The 27613-nt window shown below is 46.5% G+C and overlaps 2 protein-coding genes across 2 annotated transcripts in view; one reads left to right on the top strand and one right to left on the bottom strand.

Moving 5' to 3' along the window:
* The window catches only part of LOC118380885 (putative cytochrome P450 120), a 345267-nt gene that overhangs the window by 148515 nt on the left and 169139 nt on the right, over positions 1 to 27613 (bottom strand). The window lies entirely within an intron of this gene.
* Positions 1 to 27613, top strand: part of LOC118371101 (poly [ADP-ribose] polymerase tankyrase-1-like) — a 178274-nt gene that overhangs the window by 92655 nt on the left and 58006 nt on the right. The window contains exons 4-5 of the mRNA XM_052458728.1: positions 5972 to 6008; positions 13887 to 13962. Coding sequence (XP_052314688.1) covers positions 5972 to 6008; positions 13887 to 13962 — 113 coding nt within the window. The remainder of the gene's footprint in view (positions 1 to 5971; positions 6009 to 13886; positions 13963 to 27613) is intronic.

Below are 27613 nucleotides of genomic sequence, written 5' to 3'. Positions count from 1 at the left end.
AGAGGAGCTCTGTCAGAGTGAACATTGGGTTCTTGTTCACCTCCCTGACTAAGGCTCTTCTCCCCCGATTGCTCAGTTTGGCCGGGTGGCAGCAATTTGCTGTAGATGCATTTCCCACGGTAGTTATTGGGGTCAAATTTGTCTCCACTTTTGTAGATTTGAGTGATCAGTCCTTGGTTCCAAAGATTCCAAAGCCAAGGATGATGTTAAAGAGTTTAAGTATAGCACATTGGGATTTGTGGTCTGTATATGTTATTTTATTTAGGATACAATCAACACGACAGGCCTTTTTGAGTTGCAGTTTTTGTATTATGTTCTTTAGTTCATTCAATGTAATTGGAGAATCCATTGGGTTCTGTTGTCTTTTAATAGCTGATTCTAAGATTTGTAATTGATCATGTATATGATGTTGCTGTTTGTTCTTCGTTATAGAGCCAGAAAGATGGTTTATCTCCATTTTGGATAGATAACTCTTTGTTGTGTGATCCAGTTCTCCCAGAAGTGGTCAGATTCTATGGATTCTTAAATTACATTGAGCTGATTTCTGACGTGCTGTTCCTTTTTCTTATTCCCCCCCCTCCCCCCAGTCTTGTTGTATCAAAGCCATACATGTTGTCTCAGAACACCTAATCGTCCCTTTTCCCCCACCATATTATCCTTTCTTCCGGTTCCCACACTCCTTCCTCAGTCTCCTCAGGTCTTGGCAACGTGGGGGATGAAAGGAACGGGTTGGAGAGGGGGATGGACTGTGTTGTGACTGTAGCAGAGGGGTGAGGGCTGTGAGAGCAGGGGGATGGAGGAAAGAGGGGGATGGACTGTGTTGTGACTGTAGCAGAGGGGTGAGGGCTGTGAGAGCAGGGGGATGGAGGAAAGAGGGGGATGGACTGTGTTGTGACTGTAGCAGAGGGGTGAGGGCTGTGAGAGCAGGGGGATGGAGGAAAGAGGGGGATGGACTGTGTTGTGACTGTAGCAGAGGGGTGAGGGCTGTGAGAGCAGGGGGATGGAGGAAAGAGGGGGATGGACTGTGTTGTGACTGTAGCAGAGGGGTGAGGGCTGTGAGCAGGGGGATGGAGGAAAGAGGGGGATGGACTGTGTTGTGACTGTAGCAGAGGGGTGAGGGCTGTGAGAGCAGGGGGATGGAGGAAAGAGGGGATGGACTGTGTTGTGACTAGCGGAGGGGTAAGGGCTGTGAGAGCAGGGGGATGGAGGAAAGAGGGGGATGGACTGTGTTGTGACTAGCGGAGGGGTAAGGGCTGTGAGAGCAGGGGGATGGAGGGATGATGTGGGTGGGATCACTCCTCTTTATGATATATATTTCCCTTCTGTTATCGCAACAACCACCCCTTCTGTGCTAACAGAAAAGCAGGAGAAAGAGGGAAGAGACCGAGACAGAGACAGGGTGGTTGACTGTGTTTGAGAGGCGTTTTAACATGAGGATTGAAACAGGGATATGCTTCAATTTACCAGAGGTCTGACGGTGGTGATGCTACTGTGTCCACAGGCTACACAGCAACATCAACCAAAGGGGTGTGCACTGAGCTACCCTACATAGCAACATCAACCAAAGGGGTGTGCACTGAGCTACCCTACATAGCAACATCAACCAAAGGGGTGTGCACTGAGCTACCCTACAGAGCAACATCAACCAAAGGGGTGTGCACTGAGCTACCCTACATAGCAACATCAACCAAAGGGGTGTGCACTGAGCTACCCTACAGAGCAACATCAACCAAAGGGGTGTGCACTGAGCTACCCTACAGAGCAACATCAACCAAAGGGGTGTGCACTGAGTTCCCTTACAGAGCAACATCAACCAAAGGGTTGTACACTGAGCTACCCTACAGATCAACATCAACCAAAGGGGTGTGCACTGAGCTACCCTACATAGCAACATCAACCACAGGGTTGTACACTGAGCTACCCTACAGATCAACATCAACCAAAGGGTTGTACACTGAGCTACCCTACATAGCAACATCAACCACAGGGTTGTACACTGAGCTACCCTACAGATCAACATCAACCAAAGGGTTGTACACTGAGCTACCCTACATAGCAACATCAACCACAGGGTTGTACACTGAGCTACCCTACAGATCAACATCAACCAAAGGGTTGTACACTGAGCTACCCTACATAGCAACATCAACCAAAGGGGTGTACACTGAGCTACCCTACAGAGCAACATCAACCAAAGGGGTGTGCACTGAGCTACCCTACATAGCAACATCAACCAAAGGGGTGTGCACTGAGCTACCCTACATAGCAACATCAACCAAAGGGGTGTACACTGAGCTACCCTACAGATCAACATCAACCAAAGGGGTGTGCACTGAGCTACCCTACATAGCAACATCAACCAAAGGGGTGTACACTGAGCTACCCTACAGAGCAACATCAACCAAAGGGTTGTACACTGAGCTACCCTACAGAGCAACATCAACCAAAGGGTTGTACACTGAGCTACCCTACAGAGCAACATCAACCGAAGGGGTGTGCACTGAGCTACCCTACAGAGCAACATCAACCAAAGGGGTGTGCACTGAGCTACCCTACAGATCAACATCAACCCAAGGGTTGTACACTGAGCTACCCTACAGAGCAACATCAACCAAAGGGTTGTACACTGAGCTACCCTACAGAGCAACATCAACCAAAGGGGTGTGCACTGAGCTACCCTACAGAGCAACGTCAACCAAAGGGGTGCACTGAGCTACCCTACAGAGCAACATCAACCAAAGGGGTGTGCACTGAGCTACCCTACAGAGCAACATCAACCAAAGGGGTGTGCACTGAGCTACCCTACAGAGCAACATCAACCAAAGGGTTGTACACTGAGCTACCCTACAGAGCAACATCAACCAAAGGGGTGCACTGAGCTACCCTACAGAGCAACGTCAACCAAAGGGTTGTACACTGAGCTACCCTACAGAGCAACGTCAACCAAAGGGTTGTACACTGAGCTACCCTACAGATCAACATCAACCAAAGGGTTGTACACTGAGCTACCCTACAGAGCAACATCAACCAAAGGGTTGTACACTGAGCTACCCTACAGAGCAACATCAACCAAAGGGTTGTACACTGAGCTACCCTACAGATAATAATATATGCCATTTAGCAGACGCTTTTATCCAAAGCGACTTACAGTCATGTGTGCATACATTCTACGTATGGGTGGTCCCGGGGATCGAACCCACTACCCTGGCGTTACAAGCGCCATGCTCTACCAACTGAGCTACAGAAGGACCAGCTACCCTACAGAGCAACATCAACCAAAGGGTTGTACACTGAGCTACCCTACATAGCAACATCAACCAAAGGGTTGTACACTGAGCTACCCTACAGAGCAACATCAACCAAAGGGTTGTACACTGAGCTACCCTACAGAGCAACATCAACCAAAGGGTTGTACACTGAGCTACCCTACAGATCAACATCAACCAAAGGGTTGTACACTGAGCTACCCTACAGAGCAACATCAACCAAAGGGTTGTACACTGAGCTACCCTACAGATCAACATCAACCAAAGGGTTGTACACTGAGCTATGTTCGAGAGTGAATTGCCGGAAACAAGGAAAGCAGCCTCCGGTTGCAAGTTTTTCCGCTTGTTTATAGTTGGTTCAGTGCCAAATTGTTATTTTTCTTGTCCTGAGGTGGAATGTTTACAACAGTCACGATAACAGCTGAAAACTGCCTCGGAGGTAGAAGGGTCAGCATTTGACCATCTGGTATTCCAAGATGGGTGAGCAACCATTTGTTGTTGATGAAGATGCAAACTGCTCCCTTAGGGCTGGGCGGTATACCATATTTTACTATAAACTGATATTGATGTGTTGACCGGTTTGGGTTTTTACATGACCTTTTATAACGGAGAGCGAGCACAGAAAACACAGACAGAGAGAGCACAGAAAACACAGACAGAGAGAGGCAGAGACACAGAGAGAGGCAGAGACACAGAGAGAGGCAGAGACACAGAGAGAGGCAGAGACACAGAGAGAGGCAGAGACACAGAGAGAGGCAGAGACACAGAGAGAGGCAGAGACACAGAGAGAGAGAGAGAGAGAGAGGCAGAGACACAGAGAGAGAGAGAGAGAGGCAGAGACACACAGAGAGAGAGAGAGGCAGAGACACACAGAGAGAGAGAGAGGCAGAGACACACAGAGAGAGAGAGAGAGGCAGAGACACACAGAGAGAGAGAGAGAGAGGCAGAGACACAGAGAGAGAGAGAGAGGCAGAGACACAGAGAGAGAGAGAGAGACAGACACAGAGAGAGAGAGAGGCAGAGACACAGAGAGAGAGAGAGGCAGAGACACAGAGAGAGAGAGAGAGGCAGACACACAGAGAGAGAGAGAGAGGCAGAGACACAGAGAGAGAGAGAGAGGCAGAGACACAGAGAGAGAGAGAGGCAGAGACACAGAGAGAGAGAGAGGCAGAGACACAGAGAGAGAGAGGCAGAGACACAGGGAGAGAGAGGCAGAGACACAGAGAGAGAGAGGCAGAGACACAGAGAGAGAGAGAGAGGCAGAGACACAGAGAGAGAGAGAGGCAGAGACACAGAGAGAGAGAGGCAGAGACACAGAGAGAGAGAGGCAGAGACACAGAGACAGAGACACACAGAGAGAGAGAGGCAGAGACACAGAGAGAGAGAGGCAGAGACACAGAGAGAGAGAGGCAGAGACACAGAGAGAGAGGCAGAGACACAGAGAGAGAGAGGCAGAGACACAGAGAGAGAGAGAGAGAGAGAGAGAGGGGCAGACACAGAGAGAGAGAGAGAGAGAGAGAGGAGCAGAGACACAGAGCGAGAGAGAGAGAGGCAGAGACACAGAGAGAGAGCGGCAGAGACACAGAGAGAGAGAGAGGCAGAGACACAGAGAGGCAGAGACACAGAGAGAGAGAGACACACACAGAGAGAGAGAGGCAGAGACACAGAGAGAGAGAGGCAGAGACACAGAGAGAGAGAGGCAGAGACACAGAGAGAGAGAGGCAGAGACACAGAGAGAGAGAGGCAGAGACACAGAGAGAGAGAGAGGCGGAGACACACAGAGAGAGAGAGGCAGAGACACAGAGAGAGAGGCAGAGACACAGAGAGAGAGAGGCAGATACACAGAGCGAGAGAGAGGCAGATACACAGAGCGAGAGAAAGGCAGAGGCACAGAGAGAGAGAGGCACAGAGAGAGAGAGGCACAGAGAGAGAGAGACACAGAGAGAGAGAGACACAGAGAGAGAGAGACACAGAGAGAGAGAGACACAGAGGGAGAGAGGCAGAGACACAGAGGGAGAGAGGCAGAGACACAGAGGGAGAGAGGCAGAGACACAGAGGGAGAGAAAGGCAGAGACACAGAGAGAGAGATACACAGAGAGAGAGAGACACACAGAGAGAGAGACAGAGAGAGAGGCAGACAGACACAGAGAGAGAGAGGCACAGAGAGAGAGAGGCACAGAGAGAGAGAGGCACAGAGAGAGAGAGAGGCACAGAGAGAGAGGCACAGAGAGAGAGAGGCACAGAGAGAGAGAGGCACAGAGAGAGAGAGACACAGAGAGAGAGAGACACAGAGAGAGAGAGACACAGAGAGAGAGAGGCAGAGACACAGAGGGAGAGAAAGGCAGAGACACAGAGAGAGAGGCAGACAGACACAGAGAGAGAGAGGCAGAGAGAGAGAGGGAGGCAGACAGAGAGAGAGAGAGAGAGACACAGACAGAGAGAGAGAGAGAGACAGACAGACAGATAAAGGCAGACAGAGACACAGACAGATAGAGGCAGACAGAGAGCAAGAGAGGGGCTCTCTGTGTTGATGTGTGGGTGCTCTGCTGTACCGTTTGTGGTGTGTGTGAGATTGAGTGAGTGTATGTGTGTTTTTCTCTGTGCAGTAGCTGCCTCTCTCTCGGCTGTGACTCTGGCTCTGTGCTGCTGCTGTGCGTTTCTCTCCCTGCCTGTCTCTGACACTATGATTTTCTGCAACCATTTAGGTGAATACAAGAAAGATGAACTCCTGGAGGCAGCTAGGTGAGTGCAAGCTTGAAATCTCCCCTCTCATCTTCCCTCAGTCTCTCGCTACCTCCTTTATTCTCTCTCCTTTCCCCCTCCGTCATTAGCAGACAGGTGTTGTGAAATGGCTGTGCATGTGGTTTGGGAGTGCTGGTGCACGGTGCGGGTTGTTATGGTGAAGGGATGTGTGTGTGACCAGACGGGATTATTAGAGGTTTAATAATAGAGGGCTGGAGAGACCCTCTGGCCCTCTGGCAGCATTGATTCAGAGGAGGGGTCATCATCTATATCCATGGCTGTTATGACTGATGAAACAACATTGCCGATAACGTGGTGGATATATTTTCCTGATGTGCCAGTGGGTTCCTAGTTTACACAGACATCCCTGAAGAGGTTTGCCCTGGGAAGGAGGATTGATGCCCTGAGAGAGGAAGATGAGACATCCTCATTTATCTGCAGAGATATTCTCTGGTCTCCTGCTCCATATGCTCCTGTTCTGCTGCCTGCCATGCATACTGACTCCATCTGCCCTCTGGGAACTGCTGTCATGTCGACTACAAGCATGAGGGGATCTCTCTCTCTGTCTTTTCTTCCTACAAATGAAGGACACACATAGGCTTCCCCACAATGGCTGTTCCAGTTGCCCACATAGACACAGTTTCCTCCCCAGAGTGGACTCCCCAGCATAACAAAAGGCTGTTACAGTTCAGAGGAGTGCTGTGAGCCACCCAGCATTTCCTGTGGAGCAAGGCATGTCTGTCACATTCAGCTCATTATACTGAAGTGGCTGCCTTTGTGTTGGTTCTGGCCTGGAGTTGGCCCCTCGGCACCAGGCCCTACTAGACTACATGAAATCAGTGTTTGATGACTCAATCAGAATGCCCTCTGGGGGAATAAATGGAGGCAGAGATGAGAACTATAAAGACTCTGACTTCATTATCTGGGAGAGCTGTTGGCCGGTTGAAACCATGATCAGAGGGGTTACCATGGAGGATAATATAATGTACCACGCGCTGTGTCCATAACAAGCCTATGTACTGTATGGATCTCCTTCCATCCTGGGCTTTCAGCGCTACTAATGAAGACAAGGCCTGGTATTGATTATTCTACAGTAAGAAATAAGGCTCTTCTGAGATGTCAGTTATCATAGAGGGAAGGAAACACACACTCTCTCTCTCACACAGGCGCCTCTCCCTAGCAGCTAGCTTTAAACATGTGGCCTTCACTCTGTGCTAAACCTGGGGATGCTATTGTGCATTTAAATGAAGGATTTCTTGAGGCCAGTTTACCGTCGGAAGGAGAAGAGAAGTGGAGAAAGAGACACGCAGAAGAAAGCAAAGCCGCTGGCTGTGAATGCATCGTCACTGAAGGGACTTTGGCAAAGCTTGGTCCAGGGAAAATAAGAGAGGAGAAGGGGGGGGGGGGAGAAATAACCTTTTCTTTCTTTCTCTGACGTCCTTTAGTGACGTCATCTGGGTAAATCAGTGACTGGCCGGCTTCGCTGCCGTGATAGCACATCCTGACTGGGCCTCCCGTCACCGGTCACCAACTACAGGAGTTAGCGGACATCCCTAATAAATAAACTCCCTGAGCATGCCAACATTATGACTGGGCCTCCCGTCACCGGTCACCAACTCCAGGAGTTAGCGGACATCCCTAATAAATAAACTCCCTGAGCATGCCAACATTATGACTGGGCCTCCCGGTCACCAACTACGGTCATCCCTAATAAATAAACTCCCAGGAGTTAGTCATCGGACATAGCGGACCCTAATAAATAAACTCCCTGAGCATGCCAACATTATGACTGGGCCTCCCGTCATCGGTCACCAACTACAGGAGTAAATAGACTCCCTGAGCATGCCAACATTATGATCCCGGTAATAAATAAACTCCCTGAGCATGCCAACATTATGACTGGGCCTCCCGTCATCGGTCACCAACTACAGGAGTTAGAGGACATCCCTAATAAATAAACTCCCTGAGCATGCCAACATTATGACTGGGCCTCCCGCATCATGACTGGGTCACCAACTACAGGAGTTAGCGGACATCCCTAATAAATAAACTCCCTGAGCATGCCAACATTATGACTGGGCCTCCGTCATCGGTCACCAACTACAGGAGTTAGCGGACATCCCTAATAAATAAACTCCCTGAGCATGCCAACATTATGACTGGGCCTCCCGTCATCGGTCACCAACTACAGGAGTTAGCCGGACATCCCTAATAAATAAACTAAACTCCCTGAGCATGCCAACATTACTCCCTGACTGGGCCTCCCGTCACCATACAGGGTCACCAACTACAGGAGTTAGCGGACATCCCTAATAAATAAACTGCCTGAGCATGCCAACATTATGACTGGGCCTCCCGTCACTCGGTCACCAACTACAGGAGTTAGAGGACTAATAAATAAACCCTAGCATAAATAAACTCACCAACCTGAGCATGCCAACATTATGACTGGGCCTCCAGGAGTTAGAGGACATCTAATAAATAAACTCCCGGCATCATTATGACATCGGTCAACTACAGGAGTTAGCGGACATCCCTAATAAATAAACTCCCTGAGCATGCCAACATTATGACTGGGCCTCCCGTCATCGGTCACCAACTACAGGAGTTAGAGGACATCCCTAATAAATAGAGGACACTCCCTGAGCATGCCAACATTATGACTGGGCCTCCCGTCATCGGTCACCAACTACAGGAGTTGAGCATGGACATCCCTAATAAATAAAATAAACTCCTGAGCATGCCAACATTATGACTGGGCCTCCGTCATCGGTCACCAACTACAGGAGTTAGCGGACACCTAATAAATAAACTCCCTAGCAGCCAAGTTATGACTGGGACATCCATCGGTCACCAACTAGGAGTTAGCGGACATCCCTAAAATAAACTCCCTGAGCATGCCAACATTATGACTGGGCCTCCGTCATCGGTCACCAACTACAGGAGTTAGAGGACATCCCTAATAAATAAACTCACCCCTGAGCATGCCAACATTATGACTGGGCCTCCGTCACCGGTCACCAACTGAGCATACAGGAGTTAGAGGACATCCCTAATAAATAAACTCCCTGAGCATGCCAACATTATGACTGGGCCTCCCATCGGTCACCAACTCAGTTAGCGGTCACCAACTACAGGAGTTAGTTAGGACATCCCTAATAAATAAACTCCCTGAGCATGCCAACATTATGACTGGGCCTCCCGTCATCGGTCACCAACTACAGGAGTTAGAGGACATCCCTAATAAATATAAACTCCCTGAGCATGCCAACATTATGACTGGGCCTCCCGTCATCGGTCACCAACTACAGGAGTTAGCGGACATCCCTAATAAATAAACTCCCTGAGCATGCCAACATTATGATGACTGGGCCTGCCAACCGTCATCGGTCACCAACTACAGGAGTTAGCGGACATCCCTAATAAATAGACTCCCTGAGCATGCCAACATTATGACTGGGCCTGCCCCTGGGCCTCATCGGTCACCAACTACAGGAGGAGTTAGAGGACATCCCTAATAAATAAACTAAACCCTGAGCATGCCAACATTATGACTGGGCCTCCGTCCGTCAGTTCGGTCACCAACTACAGGAGTTAGAGGACATCCCTAATAAATAAACTCCCTGAGCATGCCAACATTATGACTGGGCCTCCCGTCATCGGTCACCAACTACAGGAGTTAGAGGACATCCCTAATAAATAGACTCCCTGAGCATGCCAACATTATGACTGGGCCTCCCGTCATCGGTCACCCACCAAATACAGGAGTTATGACTGGGGACATCACCCCTACAAGTTAGCGGACATCCCTAATAAATAAACTCCCTGAGCATGCCAACATTATGACTGGGCCTCCCGTCACCGGTCACCAACTACAGGAGTTAGCGGACATCCCTAATAAATAAACTCCCTGAGCATGCCAACATTATGACTGGGCCTCCCGTCACCGGTCACCACCAGGAGTTAGCGGACATCCTAATAAATACTCCCTGAGCATGCCAACATTATGACTTAGTCACCAACTACAGGAGTTAGAGGACATCCCTAATAAATAGACTCCCTGAGCATGCCAACATTATGACATCGGTCACCAACTACAGGAGTTAGCGGACATCCCTAATAAATAGACTCCCTGAGCATGCCAACATTATGACTGGGCCTCCCGTCATCGGTCACCAACTACAGGAGTTAGAGGACATCCCTAATAAATAGACTCCCTGAGCATGCCAACATTATGACTGGGCCTCCCGTCATCGGTCACCAACTACAGGAGTTAGCGGACATCCCTAATAAATAAACTCCCTGAGCATGCCAACATTATGACTGGGCCTCCCGTCATCGGTCACCAACTACAGGAGTTAGAGGACATCCCTAATAAATAAACTCCCTGAGCATGCCAACATTATGACTGGGCCTCCCGTCATCGGTCACCAACTACAGGAGTTAGCGGACATCCCTAATAAATAAACTCCCTGAGCATGCCAGCATTATGACTGGGCCTCCCGTCATCGGTCACCAACTACAGGAGTTAGAGGACATCCCTAATAAATAAACTCCCTGAGCATGCCAACATTATGACTGGGCCTCCCGTCACCGGTCACCAACTACAGGAGTTAGAGGACATCCCTAATAAATAGACTCCCTGAGCATGCCAACATTATGACTGACATGTTCAGGGATCAGGCAGCAGGGCTACTGGTACCAGCCAGAGGGTGAAGAGACCCGAGGACAGAGGAGAATGAGGAGGACACAGCACAGCAGTAGGCCCTTACTGGAGTTTGTTCTGTTGTCCGTCCATATTCAGGACTGTCTTTTACCCCGGGCCCTGGCTCTTTCTGTGGATCTATGGAAATATCATGCAGTCACACTGACACCTGGGAGGGGAGGGGATGGCCCTTGGCTTCAGGGACCCTGGCAGGAGATGCTGAAGCTCCATATGGCTCCTGACCACCATGAAACATCACGCTGCATCAGACCTCATTTCCGGCTGTTTAGTGTGTGTTCAGTGTGTGTATTGTGTTCAGGGATGGAAGAATAGAATAACACAGGAAGAACCTCCGCAGCAGGGTAGAGTGGAGATGCTGACTCGGATATCCGGAGGCGTCTCTGCATAGCCTTTGGCAAAGAATAGATCTCTTTTGGCATGAGGAAAGAATGTACACTGCATCTGTCACGAATATTACCGAAGGTGGCTCCCCTTCTTGTTCGGGTGGCACTCGGCGGTCGTCGTCGCCGGTCTACTAGCTTCCACCGATCCTTTGTTCCGTGTTCGTTTGGTTTTGTCTCATTGGTTTCACCTGTTCATTGTTTGGTTGTTAGGGTGGGGTTATTTAAGTTTGTTTAGCCCGCTTCTGTTTGTGCGGGCTTGTTCTTCTGTATTTGTGAGAGGTGTTAGTGTTTTGTTGGGTTTTCTCACTGTCCTGGTATTTTTACCTTAGGGTACTTATTGTAGTAATAGTTACGCCTGTTTGGGTATAACTATTTTGTTCCTTTGATTTTGGACATGAAAGCGTGTTTTTCCCCGCATCCTTTGCTCTCTGTGCCTGACTCCACACCCATCCTTTGCTCTCTGCGCCTGACTCCACACCCATCCTTTGCTCTCTGCGCCTGACTCCACACCCATCCTTTGCTCTCTGCGCCTGACTCCACACCCATCCTTTGCTCTCTGCGCCTGACTCCACACCCATCCTTTCCTTTGCTCCACACCCTCCTGCGCCTGACTCCACACCCATCCTTTGCTCTCTGCGCCTGACTCCACACCCATCCTTTGCTCTCTGTGCCTGACTCCACACCCATCCACACCCACACCCCTCTTTGCTCTCTGCGCCTGACTCCACACCCATCCTTTGCTCTCTGCGCCTGACTCCACACCCATCCTTTGCTCTCTGCGCCTGACTCCACACCCATCCTTTGCTCTCTGCGCCTGACTCCACACCCCACACCCATCCTTTGCTCTCTGCGCCTGACTCCTGACTCCACCCATCCTTTGCTCTCTGTGCCTGACTCCACACCCATCCTTTGCTCTCTGCGCTCTCTGCGCCTGACTCCACACCCATCCTTTGCTCTCTGACTCCACACCCATCCTTTGCCTGACTCCACACCCATCCTTTGCTCTCTGCGCCTGACTCCACACCCATCCTTTGCTCTCTGCGCCTGACTCCACACCCATCCTTTGCTCTCTGCGCCTGACTCCACACCCATCCTTTGCTCTCTGACTCCACACCCATCCTTTGTCTGACTCCACACCCATCCTTTGCTCTCTGCGCCTGACTCCACACCCATCCTTTGCTCTCTGCGCCTGACTCCACACCCATCCTTTGCTCTCTGCGCCTGACTCCACACCCATCCTTTGCTCTCTGCGCCTGACTCCACACCCATCCTTTGCTCTCTGCGCCTGACTCCACACCCATCCTTTGCTCTCTGCGCCTGACTCCACACCCATCCTTTGCTCTCTGCGCCTGACTCCACACCCATCCTTTCCTCTGCGCCTGACTCCACACCCATCCTTTGCGCCTGACTCCACACCCATCCTTTGCTCTCTGCGCCTGACTCCACACCCATCCTTTGCTCTCTGCGCCTGACTCCACACCCATCCTTTGCTCTCTGCGCCTGACTCCACACCCATCCTTTGCTCTCTGACTCCACACCCATCCGCTCTGCGCCTGACTCCACACCCATCCTTTGCTCTCTGCGCCTGACTCCACACCCATCCTTTGCTCTCTGCGCCTGACTGACTCCACACCCATCCTTTGCTCTCTGCGCCTGACTCCACACCCATCCTTTGCTCTCTGCGCCTGACTCCACACCCATCCTTTGCGCCTGACTCCACACCCATCCTTTGCTCTCTGCGCCTGACTCCACACCCATCCTTTGCTCCACACCCATCTTTGCTGCGCCTGACTCCACACCCATCCTTTGCTCTCTGACTCCACACCCATCCTTTGCCTGACTCCACACCCATCCTTTGCTCTCTGCGCCTGACTCCACACCCATCCCCATCCTTTGCTCTCTGCGCCTGACTCCACACCCATCCTTTGCTCTCTGCGCCTGACTCCACACCCATCCTTTGCTCTCTGCGCCTGACTCCACACCCATCCTTTGCTCTCTGCGCCTGACTCCACACCCATCCTTTGCTCTCTGCTTTGCTCTGACTCCACACCCATCCTTTGCTCTCTGCGCCTGACTCCTGACTCCACACCCATCCTTTGCTCTCTGCGCCTGACTCCACACCCATCCTTTGCTCTCTGCGCCTGACTCCACACCCATCCTTTGCTCTCTGCGCCTGACTCCACACCCATCCTTTGCTCTCTGCGCCTGACTCCACACCCATCCATCCTTTGCTCTCTGCGCCTGACTCCACACCCATCCTTTGCTCTCTGCGCCTGACTCCACACCCATCCTTTGCTCTCTGCGCCTGACTCCACACCCATCCTGACTTGCGCCTGACTCCACACCCATCCTTTGCTCTCTGCGCCTGACTCCACACCCATCCTTTGCTCTCTGCGCCTGACTCCACACCCATCCTTTGCTCTCTGCGCCTGACTCCACACCCATTCACTCATTGAGCGTTACAGCATCAGTGTTTTTCACCGTTGTCTGTTATCTAACAATCTTTCTTGACCGGTGTAGTCAGAGTTACTGGCCTGGTTTAGACTGCAGACAAAATGCTTTTTAGGTCTCCGTTCTGTCCATTTTGAAACACTCCCTTGGGCAAAGCTTTCCACTTTCCTTGCCTATTCTTTTGTTATCCTTTTTTAGTTAAAGATACTGAAAAGGTATCTAAAGATACTACTACATTTCCCCTTCTCTTTCTCACTCACTCGTTCGGATAGATCTATATCTTTTAGTTTTTTCTCTCCATGTTTTGTTCCGCTGCAGGAGTGGAAATGAAGAGAAGCTCATGGCCCTGCTCACTCCGTTAAACGTCAACTGCCACGCAAGTGACGGCCGCAAGGTAAGAGTTCACTCAGTCAGCACACACAACTGTTACTCAAGCAATCTCCACTTAAACTGTGATATTCAAACCAATTTGTATAGTGGAATGGACCATTGCTCCAATACAATCAAGTATATTTGAAATAGTCATTGACCTATACTTGACAATAAAAAAAAATATTTTTTTTTAACCTTCATTTAACAAGACAATTAAAAACACATTCTTATTTATAATAATGGCTTAGCAAGAGGCAAAAGGCCTCCTGTGGGGACGGGGGATGGGATTAAGAATAAAATGCAGAACAAAATGCACATCACGACAAAAGAGACAACATGGTTGCAGCACAAAAAAGTGCAGACTGTCAGCTTTAATTTGAGGGTATTTTCATCCATATCAGGTGAACCGCTTAGAGGTGTTTTGTCCGTAGTACAATACTTTTGGAGCTCACTGTATGTACAGGGCATTCAGGAAGTATTCAGACCCCTTCCCTTTTTGCCACATTTTGTTACGTTACAGCCTTATCCTATAATTCATTAAATATGTTTTTCTCATCAATCTACACACAATACCCCACAATGACAATGCAAAAACAGGTTTTTAGAAATATTTGCAAATGTATTTAACCTTAATTACATAAGTATTCAGACTGTTTGCTATGAGACTTGAAATTTAGATCAGGTGCATCCTTGAGATGTTTCTACAACTTGATTAGAGTCCACCTGTGGTAAATTCAATTGATTGGACATGATTTGAAAAGGCACACACCTGTCTATATAAGGTCCCACAGTTGACAGTGCATGTCAGAGCAAAAACCAAGCCATGAGGTCCAGAGCTCCTCTGTGGAGATGGTAGAACCTTCCAGAAGAACAATCATCTCTGCAGCACTCCACCAATCAGGCCTTTATGGTAGAGGGGCCAGATGGAAGCCACTCCTCAGTAAAAGTCACATGACAGCCTGCTTGGAGTTTGCCAAATGCCACCTAAAGGACTCTCAGACAGTGAGAAACAAGATTTTCTGATCTGATGAAACCATGATTAAACTCTGTTCTGAATGCCAAGCGTCACGTCTGGAGGAAAACTGGCACCAACGGGGAAGCATTGTGGTGGAAGCATCATGTTGTGGAGATGTTATTCAGTGGTAGGGACTGGGAGACTAGTCAGGATCGAGGGAAAGATGAACTGAGCAAAGTACAGAGATCCTTGATGAAAACCTGCTCCAGAGCTCTCAGGACCTTAGACTGGGGCGAAGGTTCACCTTCAAACAGGACAACGACCCTAAACACACAGCCAAGACAACGCAGGAGTGGCTTTGGGACAAGTCTATAAATGTCCTTGAGTGGCCCAACCAGAGCCATCATCTCTGGAGAGACTAGCTCCAACCTGACAGAACTTTAGAGCATCTGCAGAGAAGTATGAGAGAAACTCTCCAAATACAGTTTTGCCAAGTTTGTAGAGCCATACACAAGAAGACTTGAGGCTGTACTCGTTGCAAAAGGTGCTTCAACAAATTCCTTAGTAAAGGTTCTAAATACTTATATAAATGTGATATTTCAGTGTTTTATTTTTTAATACATTTCTAAAACTTCTAAACGGTTTTTGCTTTGTCATTATGGGGTATTGTGTGTAGATTGATGAGGGAAAAAAACAATTTTGTACATTTTAGAATAAGACTGTAATGTAGCAAAATGTGGATAAAATGAAGGTCTGAATATTTTCCGAATGCACTGTATATATAATGGTGTGTATAGACTATGGACAGTATATGAATAGAAAAGGTGTGTACAGCAGTAGTTATTTAAGATGAGCCTTGACTACAATACATGACTAGATACTCATAGTGGATACCTGGCTACAGCTCCATTTTGTGATGTCCAGCATATTCAAACATTCCAGTTCTCCCAGAAAGTAAGCTTCCTGGGAATACTGTAGAATCATTTGTGTAGAGGGATTTATTTTGGGATATGTGAGGGATTCCACAGTGAGATTCCAGTTCTTTTGTATTCCCACATCACAGCAGTGTACTTATGGCTATTGTGTGAGCAGTTAGCGTTCAATGACTCCTGATTCTCATTCACCCCTGGCTGTGTTGCCACTGTTGTGGTGTAGTACCTCTGCATCCTGTCCCTGTCTGCTTCAGAAGGAATGCAATGACATTTTGATTTTAATTGATTTCCGTGAGGCTGTGATGATAATGATAATCGAGACAATGATGCATATTAAAATTCAAATGAAGCTTTCACAAAGTTTGTCTCCCTCTCAAGTCCCTCTTCTTTATGGCCTCTTTTTCCTTTTAATTAAAGTGGCTCCGACTCTTCCTCCCTGGATAATTCTCTGCCTGACTGAGCGGTGCTGTTCCACTGGCGTGGCAGTGTTTATCGCTGGGCTGTGTTGGCCAGAGTCAGACCTCCGTGTTTATGAACAGAGGGAATGTCTTCTCTTTTACAGTCTCTCTGTGCTAATGAGATGCTGTGTGCCGGACAATACAGCATGTGGATACAGAGATGCTGTTCTAATGCCGATGAGAGGGTTGCTCCTACTAGTTACATTGCTTTGTGTTGTTGAGTCCTCAGACTCTGTCTGTTCGGTTAGTCCTTTGTGCTGGACTGGGATTCCTTGGTCATCTAAAGCCACCGCTCTCTGTTTCCCTGCTACTATATAGCCCTTTAATTGACTGTCCAGTGATCACAGGTATTTTACCTAGGAGGGAGACCCAGGAGTTATAGAGGAGATTATGGGAAAGTGAAAGTTCAGTGTAATTCACCAGGCTCTTACATATTTCCAAGGGGATTTTTTTTTTTTGGTGTTTAGGCTACATCTACAGTCTGTCAGGTGTAGTCTACTTACTCGTGGATTATAATTACCTGGATCTCAGTTCCAGCTTGGCCATAAAAAGGGTGAGGACACCTGACCTTAATGTTAATATAAAAAACATGGTTTGAGAGAAACACTGAGTGAGTGCGTGAGAGAGCCTGTGCGTGATCTCTGTGCAAGATGCAAATAAGTGGGGCTACTGATTACCATAGTAATGATATTCTGAGGATTCTCCTTCCTCATATACCATTCCACTTATAATTTCTGTTGTCAAAGCTGATAAAGAAATGAACGATTCAACTGGAATGGAATTAAAGGCTCGCTTTGCGAGAGATGAGCAAACTTCAAAATATGCAAAGCTTGCTGAGGTTTTGGTTGTGCATTTTATTGAGGAATGAGGTATGTGCCATTCATGTTGTCGTTAAAGAAGTCCGTTTGTGACACAGGTGATTCCATAGAGATTCCACTGCTCAGGGCCAGTGAGTGTTACTTTAACGCCCGTGAAGAGACTTGGCCTATATCTACAGTCAGTTAATCCTCAATGCTCTCACCTGTCTAGTTTAATTCCACATCCAGCTAATCTCTCCCTCTATACTTTGCTAAATAAATAAATCAATCAAGTAAATAGTCATGGTCCTTCTGTGGCTCAGTTGGTAGAGCATGGCGCTTGTAACGCCAGGGTTGTGGGTTCGATTCCCGGGACCACCCATACGTAGAATGTATGCACACATGACTGTAAGTCGCTTTGGATAAAAGCGTCAGCTAAATGGCATATATTATTATATATTATAGTAAATCACACTTGCTCCTTGAACTCATTCTGTTCGCTTAATATATTTCCCAGGCTTTTCTCTCCCTCTCGAAGATCTGCTTGTTTTTGTTTCCTTAGTGATCTGTCTGTACAGTGGCTTCAGAAAGTATTCACACCCCTTGACTTTCTCCAAATATTTTGCTACAGCCTAAATTTCAAATTGATCAAGTGTATATTGTGTGTCACAGGCCTATACACAATACCCCATAATGTCAGTCAGTGGAATTCTTTTTTAGAAATGTTTACTAATTTATTAAAAATGAAAAGCTGAAATGTCTTGAGTCAGTAACTATTCTACTCCTTTTTTTATGGCAAGTTCATGAGTAAAGATGTGCTTACAAGTATACTAATAAGTTGCATGGACTCACTCTGTGTGCAATAATAGTGTTTAACGTGCTTTTTTAATGACTACCTCATCTCTGTAATGCCACATACAGTTGAAGTTGGAAGTTTACATACACCTTAGCCAAATACATTTAAACTCACAATTCCTGACATGTAATTCCAGTAAAAGTTCCCTGTCTTAGGTCAGTTAGGATCACCACTTTATTTTAAGAATGTGAAATGTCAGAATAATAGTAGAGAGAATGATTTATTTCAGCTTTTATTTCTTTCATCACATTCCCAGTGAGTCAGAAGTTTACATACACTAAATTAGTATTTGGTAGCATTGCCTTTAAATTGTTTAATTTGGATCAAACGTTTTGGGTAGCCCTCCTCAAGTTTTCCACAATAAGATGGGTGAATTTTGGCCAATCCTCCTGACAGAGCTGGTGTAACTGAGTCAGGTTTGCAGGCCTCCCTGCTCGCACATGCTTTTTCAGTTCTGCCCACAAATGTTCTATAGGATTGAGGTCAGGGCTTTGTGATGGCCACTCCAAAACCTTGACTTTGTTGTCCTTAAGCCATTTTGCCACAACTTTGGAAGTATACTCGGGGTCATTGTCCATTCGGTTTTGGAGCAGTGGCTTCTTCCTTGCTGAGTGGCCTTTCAGGTTATGTCGATATAGGACTCGTTTTACTGTGGATATTGATACTTTTGTACCTGTTTCCTCCAGCATCTTTACAAGGTCCTTTGCTGTTGTTCTGGGATAGATTTGCAATTTTCACACCAAATTACATTAATCTCTAGGAGACAGAACGCGTCTCCTTCCTGAGCGGTATGACGGCTGCGTGGTCTCATGGTGTTTATACTTGCATACTATTGTTTGTACAGATGGACGTGGTACCTTCAGGCATTTGGAAATTGCTCCCAAGGATGAACCAGACTTGTGGAGGTCTACCATTTGTTTTCTGAGGTCTTGGCTGATTTCTTTTGATTTTCCCATGATGTCAAGCAAAGAGGCACTGAGTTTGAAGGTAGGCCTTGAAATACATCCACAGGTACACCTCAATTGACTCAAATGATGTCAATTAACATATCAGAAGCTTCTAAAGCCATGACATAATTTTCTGGAATTTTCCACGCTGTTTAAAGGCACAGTCAATTTAGTGTATGTAAACTTCCTACCCACTGGAATTGTGATACAGTGAAATAATCTGTCTGTATACAATTGTTGGAAAAATGACTTGTGTCATGCACAAAGTAGATGTCCTCACCGACTTGCCAAAACTATAGTTGGTTAACAAGAAATTTGTGGAGTGGTTGAAAAACAAGTTGTAATGACTCCAAGTGTATGTAATCTTCTGACTTCAACTGTATACAATTATCTGTAACGTTCCTCATTCCAGCAGTACATTTCAAACACAGATTCAACCACAAGGACCAGTGAGGTTTTCCAATGCTTCGCAAAGAGGGGCACCTATTATTGGTAGAAAAAAGAAAAAGGCAATGAATACCCCTTTGAGCTTGGGGAAGTTATTAATTACACTTTGGATTGTGTATCAATACACCCAGTCATTACCAATATACAGGTGTCCGTCCTAACTCAGTTGCTGGAGAAGGAAACCGCTCAGGGATTTAATCTCTGCCAATGGTGACTTTAAAACAGTTAGAGTTGAATGGATGTGATAGGAGAAAACTGAGGATGGATAAACATTGTAGTTACTCCACAATACTAACCTAATTGATAGAGTGAAATGAAGGAAGCCTGTACAGAATAAAAATACTCCAAAACATGCAATAGGGCACTAAAGTAAAACTGCATAAAGTGGTCAAGAATCTGAATATAAGTACAGGCAAACTCATAGAGGAAAACCTGGTTCAGTCTGCTTTCCAACAGACACTAGGAGACAAATTCACTGTCTATTTGGCCAAATATACACTGGAGTTGCTTACCAAGATTACATTGAATGTTCTTGAGGGCCGAGTTAGTTTTGACTTAAGTCGGCATTAAAATCTATGATTACTTGAAAATGGCTGTCTAGCAATGATCAACGACCAATTTGGCAGAGCTTGAAGAATTTTCTAAAGAATAATGTGCAAATATTGTACAATCCAGGTGTGGAAACTCTTAGAGACTTACTCAGAAAGACTCACAGCTGTAATAGCTTCCAAAGGTGACTATAACATGTCTTGACTCAGGGCTGGGAACAATTCTGCATAATTACTGACATTTCTGTATTTCATTTTCAATATTTTGAAAAATATCTATAAGCATGTTTTGATTTGGCATTATGGGGTATTGTGTGTGTAGATGTGAGAAAAAACAACATATTTAATCCATTTTGAATTAAAGCTGTAACACAACAAAATGTGGAGTAGGTCAAGGGCCATGAATACTTTCTGATCGTCCTCAGATTCCTTCATGGCCTGAATCCCAGAGTTTCTTCGTAAAATCTTTTGTCACAGTTTGTTTCTATAATGAGTATTGCAGCAGCCCGGGACAGAAAAGGCTCCTGGCAATGATGGGATGATCAGGGAAATAGGAAATTGAGAATTCTGTCTCAGACAATGTGTCATCTTGCAGCAGTTTTAGGCTATTTCCATGGTTACTATAAGCAGGAGAAGTGTAGCAGTTAGGGTATGGTTACCATAACCCTTACCTAACCATAATGCTTACCTAACCATAACCCTAACGCTTACATAACCCTAACATAACACTTTCATAACCTTCATAACCCTTACCTAACCATACCCTTACCTAACCATACCCTTACCTAACCATAACCCTAACGCTTACATAACCATAACATAACACTTTCATAACCTTCATAACCCTTACCTAACCATACCCTTACCTAACCATACCCTTACCTAACCATAACCCTTACCTTAACCGTTTAAAATGTCAACTTCAATGGGTGACGACATCGGAGTTGGGATCCCGTTTTCCAATGTGTCGTCTTTCAGTAGTGTTAGGCTATTTCCATGGCTACTTTTAAGGAGGAACAGTGTAGGTGAAAATAGAGTGTGGTAAAGTAATGAATCCACTCGGGACCTGTGATAACAGCAAGGTATGACCCTCTGCCCACAGATAAGCTTTTAATCTAGGGTACTGCTGTGTCTGCAGCACTGGTTATAAAGCAGGTTCTGGTTCAAGACATGAACAATAGGCCTAGTTGTTTTTGTATCATCCTATTTGTAGCAGGATGAATTAGATTGTTACTTTGTTCTTCTGAGTTGGACTGGTTTGTGTTGATACTGTGGAGGATTCAGTACACTGTCAGTCCCCTGGCATTCGCTGTTACTAACTTGTAATAATTTGTAATAAGAGATAAAATACACAAGAATGACACTATTTACAGGGGAGTACCAGTACCAGATCAATGTGCAGGGGTACGAAGTATCTGAGGTAGATACAGTGTATTCAGACCACTTGACTTTTTCCACATTTTGTTACGTTACAGCCTTATTCTAAAATGTATTAAATCATTTTTTTGCCATCAATCTACAGACAATACCCCATAATGACGAAACAAAAACAGCCTTTTAGAATGATTAAAAAACTTTTTTTTTTTTTTTTTTTTTTTTTTTTATTCTATAAATTTATTAAAAATATAAAACGGAAATAACACATTTGCATAAATATTCAGACCCTTTACTCAGTACTTTGTTGAAGCCCCTTTGCCAGTGATTACAGCTGTGAGTCTTTTTGGGTATGACGCTAACAGCTTGGCACCCCTGTTTCTTCCATTCTTCTCTGCAGATCCTCTCAAGCTCTGTCAGGTTGGATGGGGAGCGTCACTGCACAGCTATTTTTCAGATCTCTCCAGAGATGTTCGATCATGTTCAAGTCCGGGCTCTGGAAGGGCCACTCAAGGACATTCAGAGACTTGTCCCGAAGCCACTCCTGCATTGTCTTGGCTTTGTGCTTAGGGTTGTTGTCCTGTTGGAAGGTGAACCATTGCCCCAGTCTGAGGCCCTGAGATCTCTGGAGCAGGTTTTTATCAAGGATCTCTGTACTTTTGCTTTGTTCATCTTTCCCTCGATCTTGACTAGTCTTCTAGTCCTTGCTGCTGAATAACATCCCCACTACATGATGCTGCCACCAACATGCTTCACCGTAGGGATGGTGCCAGGTGTCCTCCAGACGTGAGGCTTGGCATTCAGGCCATAGAGGCCATTGTTCCTCATGGTCTTGACAGTCTTTAGGTGCTTTTTGGCAAACTTCAAGTGGGCTGTCATGTGCCTTTTTACTGAGGAGTGGCTTCTGTCTGGCCACTATACCATAAAGGCCTGATTGTTGGAGTGCTGCAGAGATGGTTGTCCTTCTGGACGGTTCTCCACAGAGTGACCATCGGGTTCTTGGTGACCTCTCTGACCAAGGCCATTCTCCCCCGATTGCTCAGTTTGTCCGGGCAGCCAGCTCTAGTAAGGGGTTTGGTGGTTCCAAACTTTTTCACTTTAAGAGTAATGGAGGCCACTGTGTTCTTGGGAACCTTCAATGCTGCAGACATTTTTTGGTACCCTTCCCCAGATCTGTGCCTCGACACAATCCTGTCTCGTAGTTCTACGGACAATTCCTTCGACCTCATGGCTTGGTTTTTGCTCTGACATGCACTGTCAACTGTGGGACCTTATATAGACAGGTATGTGCCTTTCCAAATCATGTCCAATCATTTGAATTTACCACAGGTGGACTCCAATCAAGTTGTCGAAACATCTCAAAGATAATCAATGGAAACACTATGCATCTGAGCTCAATTTTGAGTCTCATAACAAAAGGTCTGAATACGGGGGATCACGTGACCCTTGAACGAGATGGCCGCATGAACTAAGAACTCCGCTCAAGTAGTTTCCCATTCTTAATCTTACCTCCACTTCAAGTTTAAACTCCTTTACCTTTAGTCAAAAAGTAATGGCGGCTACAAAAGGCAACATTACTGGTAACATTTTTACCCGGACTCGAGCATTAGCGGCAGAAAAATCCTCCAACAAGTAGCTAGCTTCAGAAAAAGCCATTAGACAGGAGAGAGGACCCGTCCCCCCCGAGGCCCAACAAATGCTAACCTTGCACTCTGTCAACGACATCCTTTCTGAGCTGAGATCCCAATGTACAGAACTCAACATCAAATTAGATGGCATTAACTCTCAGCTCAGTGCGATAGGGGCCACGGTGACAATCCTGGAAAATGCTTTGCCTGACATCAACAACAAGATGTCCAGGTGCCGCACGTTGATGGTTAAGGCAGAGAGGCAAATCCTATCCATGGAAAACTTACTGACAGGTGTCATGGAAACAATAGTATATGCTAAAAAGAAAATAGAGAACCTTGAAGAGAAAACGGGGGGCGAAGGAATAATTGTGTTCTATTAAATCTGGGGGAAAAATTGAAGAGGGAAACATGCCACTGATCCGCTACCTGCAAGACAAACTTCCCGAGTGGCTCCACCTGTCCACCGACAGGCCCATAGAACTCGAGAGAGCTCACCGAGCACTGAGGCCCCCACCAGCAGCCAGACAACCACGCGCCCAATCACCATACGTTTCCTGAGATTCACCGACAAGGAACGAGTCCTACAGGCGGTGAAAATCAACACCATTACAGTGGGAAACGCCAAACTCCCTTTACACCAGGACCTGTCAGCTGGAAAGATCCGAAAGCGGCGAGAGTTTGACGAGGTGAAGAAATACTCCATTGACCGAGGCATCTTTAGGGGATTCAAATACCCAAACGAGCTCAGGATTCTTCACCAAGGAGCCCTGTGACACTTCAAAACTCCCAAAGAGGAAAAACGTTTTTTGAAAGACAATCCTGGTCACCGAGAAATAGACAAATGACTAAAAGCGATTACTGTTATTACTAAAGAAGGTAAGACAACATATAGCCGCCATCCAAAGACCCACCCGCCCCGCTAAATGTCATTATAGCCGTCTTATCTATATTTATGTTCCTTTAGCTGAGAGGGCTATGCTCTATAGCCTAACCTAGGCCTACTAACGTTTCAGCCTACTTTTATTTCCCTTTTTTTGTATTACTATTATTTGTAGTTATTTTCACATAGGCCTCACCATTTATAGGCTGTCGATTACGACACATTTGCAGACCTAACGAGAAGCTCAATGTGTCAATTTTATGCCTATGACCTTATCCTGTTGATATTACGTTTGAATAAAAACAAACAACTTATCCTATAGATCCCTCTTAAGGATTTGCCCCAACATTTCTGTTTTATTTGGTCCAAACGATTAGCCCTATGTCCCTTGTTGGAGGTATATGTAGACTGGGCTATTGATTTTATTTTCTCCCCTTTTTGAATGTGGTCTGGATGGGGGACTACGTTGTCATTTACTTAATGCGGAGTGGAGAGGATGAGGCATTTCTTTGGTGGGGAGACGTTGTGCGTTGCTAACTGTTCCTGTTTTAAAAAAATAAAAAATAAATTAAACACAGAATTGAGACTGAGCGGGGGGGTAATAGATCCAACGGGATGTGTTGAGTTGTTTGGGAGTGTTCAGAGATTATTTTATGTACACCATTTATTTTTATTTTATGTGATCGCAGCTGTAACTATTATCCACCTTTACCCAGAGGTGACTTGCGCTAGAGTTCGATTACTGTTCGATGACGTTGACTAGTACCTTAAATCTATTGACATGGAACTGCCATTGTCCAGGTCATGCAATAAAATGGAAAAAGATTCTATGTGCTTTAAAAAAGGAAAAAATATTGCTCTATTACGAGAGACATGCCGAACATGCCAAACTCCTCTGAGCTTGGGTGTGACTGGTGTATATCTTTCAAATCAAACAGTAGAGGTACAGCCATACTTATCCATAAGAATGTTCCATTCATAATTGACAAACATATCTGATCCGGAGGGGAGATTTATTCTGATAACTGGGTGACTGTATGGGCAACCAATTACTATCTTAAACATATTTGCCCCTAACATTGATTATACTCCTGCTTTCATGTCAAAATTGATAACCCTGTTCAATGAGCATTGTGTTTCCTTTGGAGTGGTGGCCGGAGATTTGAATTGTACCCTTAACCCAACCCTGGACAAATCATCTCAAGTCCCCACCACAAACCCTAGATCTGCAAAGATGTTGAACTCTCTTACGAAAGAGATGGGACTGATAGATATCTGGAGAGAGACTAATAGCTCATCTATGGACTATACATACTACTTTAATGGCCATAGCACCTACTCCCGTATAGATTACATTTTTATCCCAAAGGTTTTCATAAATTCAGCCACGTGTACAATCGGACCCCATAGCACTTTCAGATCACGCCTTTGTCCACCTCCGCTATGACCTCTGCAAAAACATCCCGAGGTCAAAGAGCTGGAAATTCAACACCTCCATGTTATCAAATGAAGCTTTCCATACATTGGTAACTAGATGCATAGACAACAACACACAAGACAACAAAGATTCTCCTGTTTCTCCGGCCACAATGTGGGACGCTGCTAAAGCCACACTAAGAGGCCATCTAATTACATATGTTTCCTCTAAGAAAAAAGCAATGGAAGCACACAGGCTAGATCTTGAAGGGGAGCTGGAACGCTGTGAAAAAGTACATAAACAATCCCCAGACAGCACCTCCTGGAGCCAACTTAAAGCAGCCAAAGCCAAACTGAATTTGGACTATACTCGGGAGATAAAAAAATATGTTTTCTTTACTAAACAGAAATACCATGAGTATAGCAATAGGCCTAGTAGATTGCTTGCTTACCAATTTTAAAAAAGAGCAGTCAGAGCGTACAATCATGGCTTTCCGAACAGCAGAGGACAGGGTCACATATGACCAAAAAAAGATCAATTTAACTTTTCATGATTTTTACTGCAAACTATATACCTCTGAGAGAAAACACACAGAGGCAGAACTCCACTACTTCCTAGAGGGAATCTCGCTACCTAAACTATCAGAGACCGACCAAGAAGATCTCAACTCCCCCTTCACTCCTGAGGAGATCCTGAAAGCAATTACCTCCATGCCACCTAATAAGTCCCCAGGCCCAGATGGATTCCCCAGAGTTCTACAAAGCTTTTTGGCCCCAGCTCAGCTCTATCTTCATGCCAATGCTAGAGGATTTTTGCGAAAACGGCGTTCTCCCAGACTCAATGCACACAGCTCGCATTACAGTGTTGCTCAAAAAGGACAAGGACCCCGTATCCTGCTCCTCCTTCCGGGCCCATAAGCTTGTTGGATTTCGACTAGAAAATAATTACCACATTGCTCGCTGAAAGACTCTTCTTCCCAAAATAATAAAAGGGAACCAAACTGGATTATTAGAGACAGGTGCTCTTCTGATAACATCCGCCGTCTTCTTGATATTATTGATCAAGTAAACGCACAGAAGACCCCTGTCCTGCTGACTTCACTGGATGCTGAGAAGGTGTTTGACAGGATGACAGGATGGAGTGGAGCTTTCTGTTCTCAGTCTTAGAAAAGTTCAATATGGGCCCAAACTTTATTAAATGGATGAAGTCCCTATACTCTCATCCAAATGCCATGGTGACTATTAACGGACGGAACTCTGACAGATTCCCGTTGGGACGGGTCACAAGACAAGGGTGCTCGCTGTCCCCCCTGCTCTGCTTGTTGGGGGCGGAGCCTCTGGCAGAGTTGATAAGGAGCAATCCAAGTATTATGAATTATTAAAAAATATGTATTTTGTACATAAATAAGCCGCACATGTCTATAAGCCGCAGGTGCCTACCGGTACATTGAAACAAATTATGATGACCAGGTGGCGAATCGCATCTCTGCATGTCTGGCAGACATATCAGTGTGGATGACGGATCACCACCTCAAGCTGAACCTCGGCAAGACGGAGCTGCTCTTCCTCCCGGGGAAGGACTGCCCGTTCCATGATCTCGCCATCACGGTTGACAACTCCATTGTGTCCTCCTCCCAGAGCGCTAAGAACCTTGGCGTGATCCTGGACAACACCCTGTCGTTCTCAACTAACATCAAGGCGGTGGCCCGTTCCTGTAGGTTCATGCTCTACAACATCCGCAGAGTACGACCCTGCCTCACACAGGAAGCGGCGCAGGTCCTAATCCAGGCACTTGTCATCTCCCGTCTGGATTACTGCAACTCGCTGTTGGCTGGGCTCCCTCCCTGTGCCATTAAACCCCTACAACTCATCCAGAACGCCGCAGCCCGTCTGGTGTTCAACCTTCCCAAGTTCTCTCACGTCACCCCGCTCCTCCGCTCTCTCCACTGGCTTCCAGTTGAAGCTCGCATCCGCTACAAGACCATGGTGCTTGCCTACGGAGCTGTGAGGGGAACGGCACCTCAGTACCTCCAGGCTCTGATCAGGCCCTACACCCAAACAAGGGCACTGCGTTCATCCACCTCTGGCCTGCTCGCCTCCCTACCACTGAGGAAGTACAGTTCCCGCTCAGCCCAGTCAAAACTGTTCGCTTCTCTGGCCCCCCAATGGTGGAACAAACTCCCTCACGACGCCAGGACAGCGGAGTCAATCACCACCTTCCGGAGACACCTGAAACCCCACCTCTTTAAGGAATACCTAGGATAGGATAAGTAATCCTTCTCACCCCCCTAAAAGATGTAGATGCACTATTGTAAAGTGGCTGTTCCACTGGATGTCATAAGGTGAATGCACCAATTTGTAAGTCGCTCTGGATAAGAGCGTCTGCTAAATGACTTAAATGTAAATGTTAACTTTACACAGACTTTAAACGA

Source organism: Oncorhynchus keta, chromosome 12 (assembly GCF_023373465.1).
Source record: "Oncorhynchus keta strain PuntledgeMale-10-30-2019 chromosome 12, Oket_V2, whole genome shotgun sequence".
NCBI lineage: Eukaryota > Metazoa > Chordata > Actinopteri > Salmoniformes > Salmonidae > Oncorhynchus > Oncorhynchus keta.
This window is presented reverse-complemented; position numbering and strand designations above follow the sequence as displayed.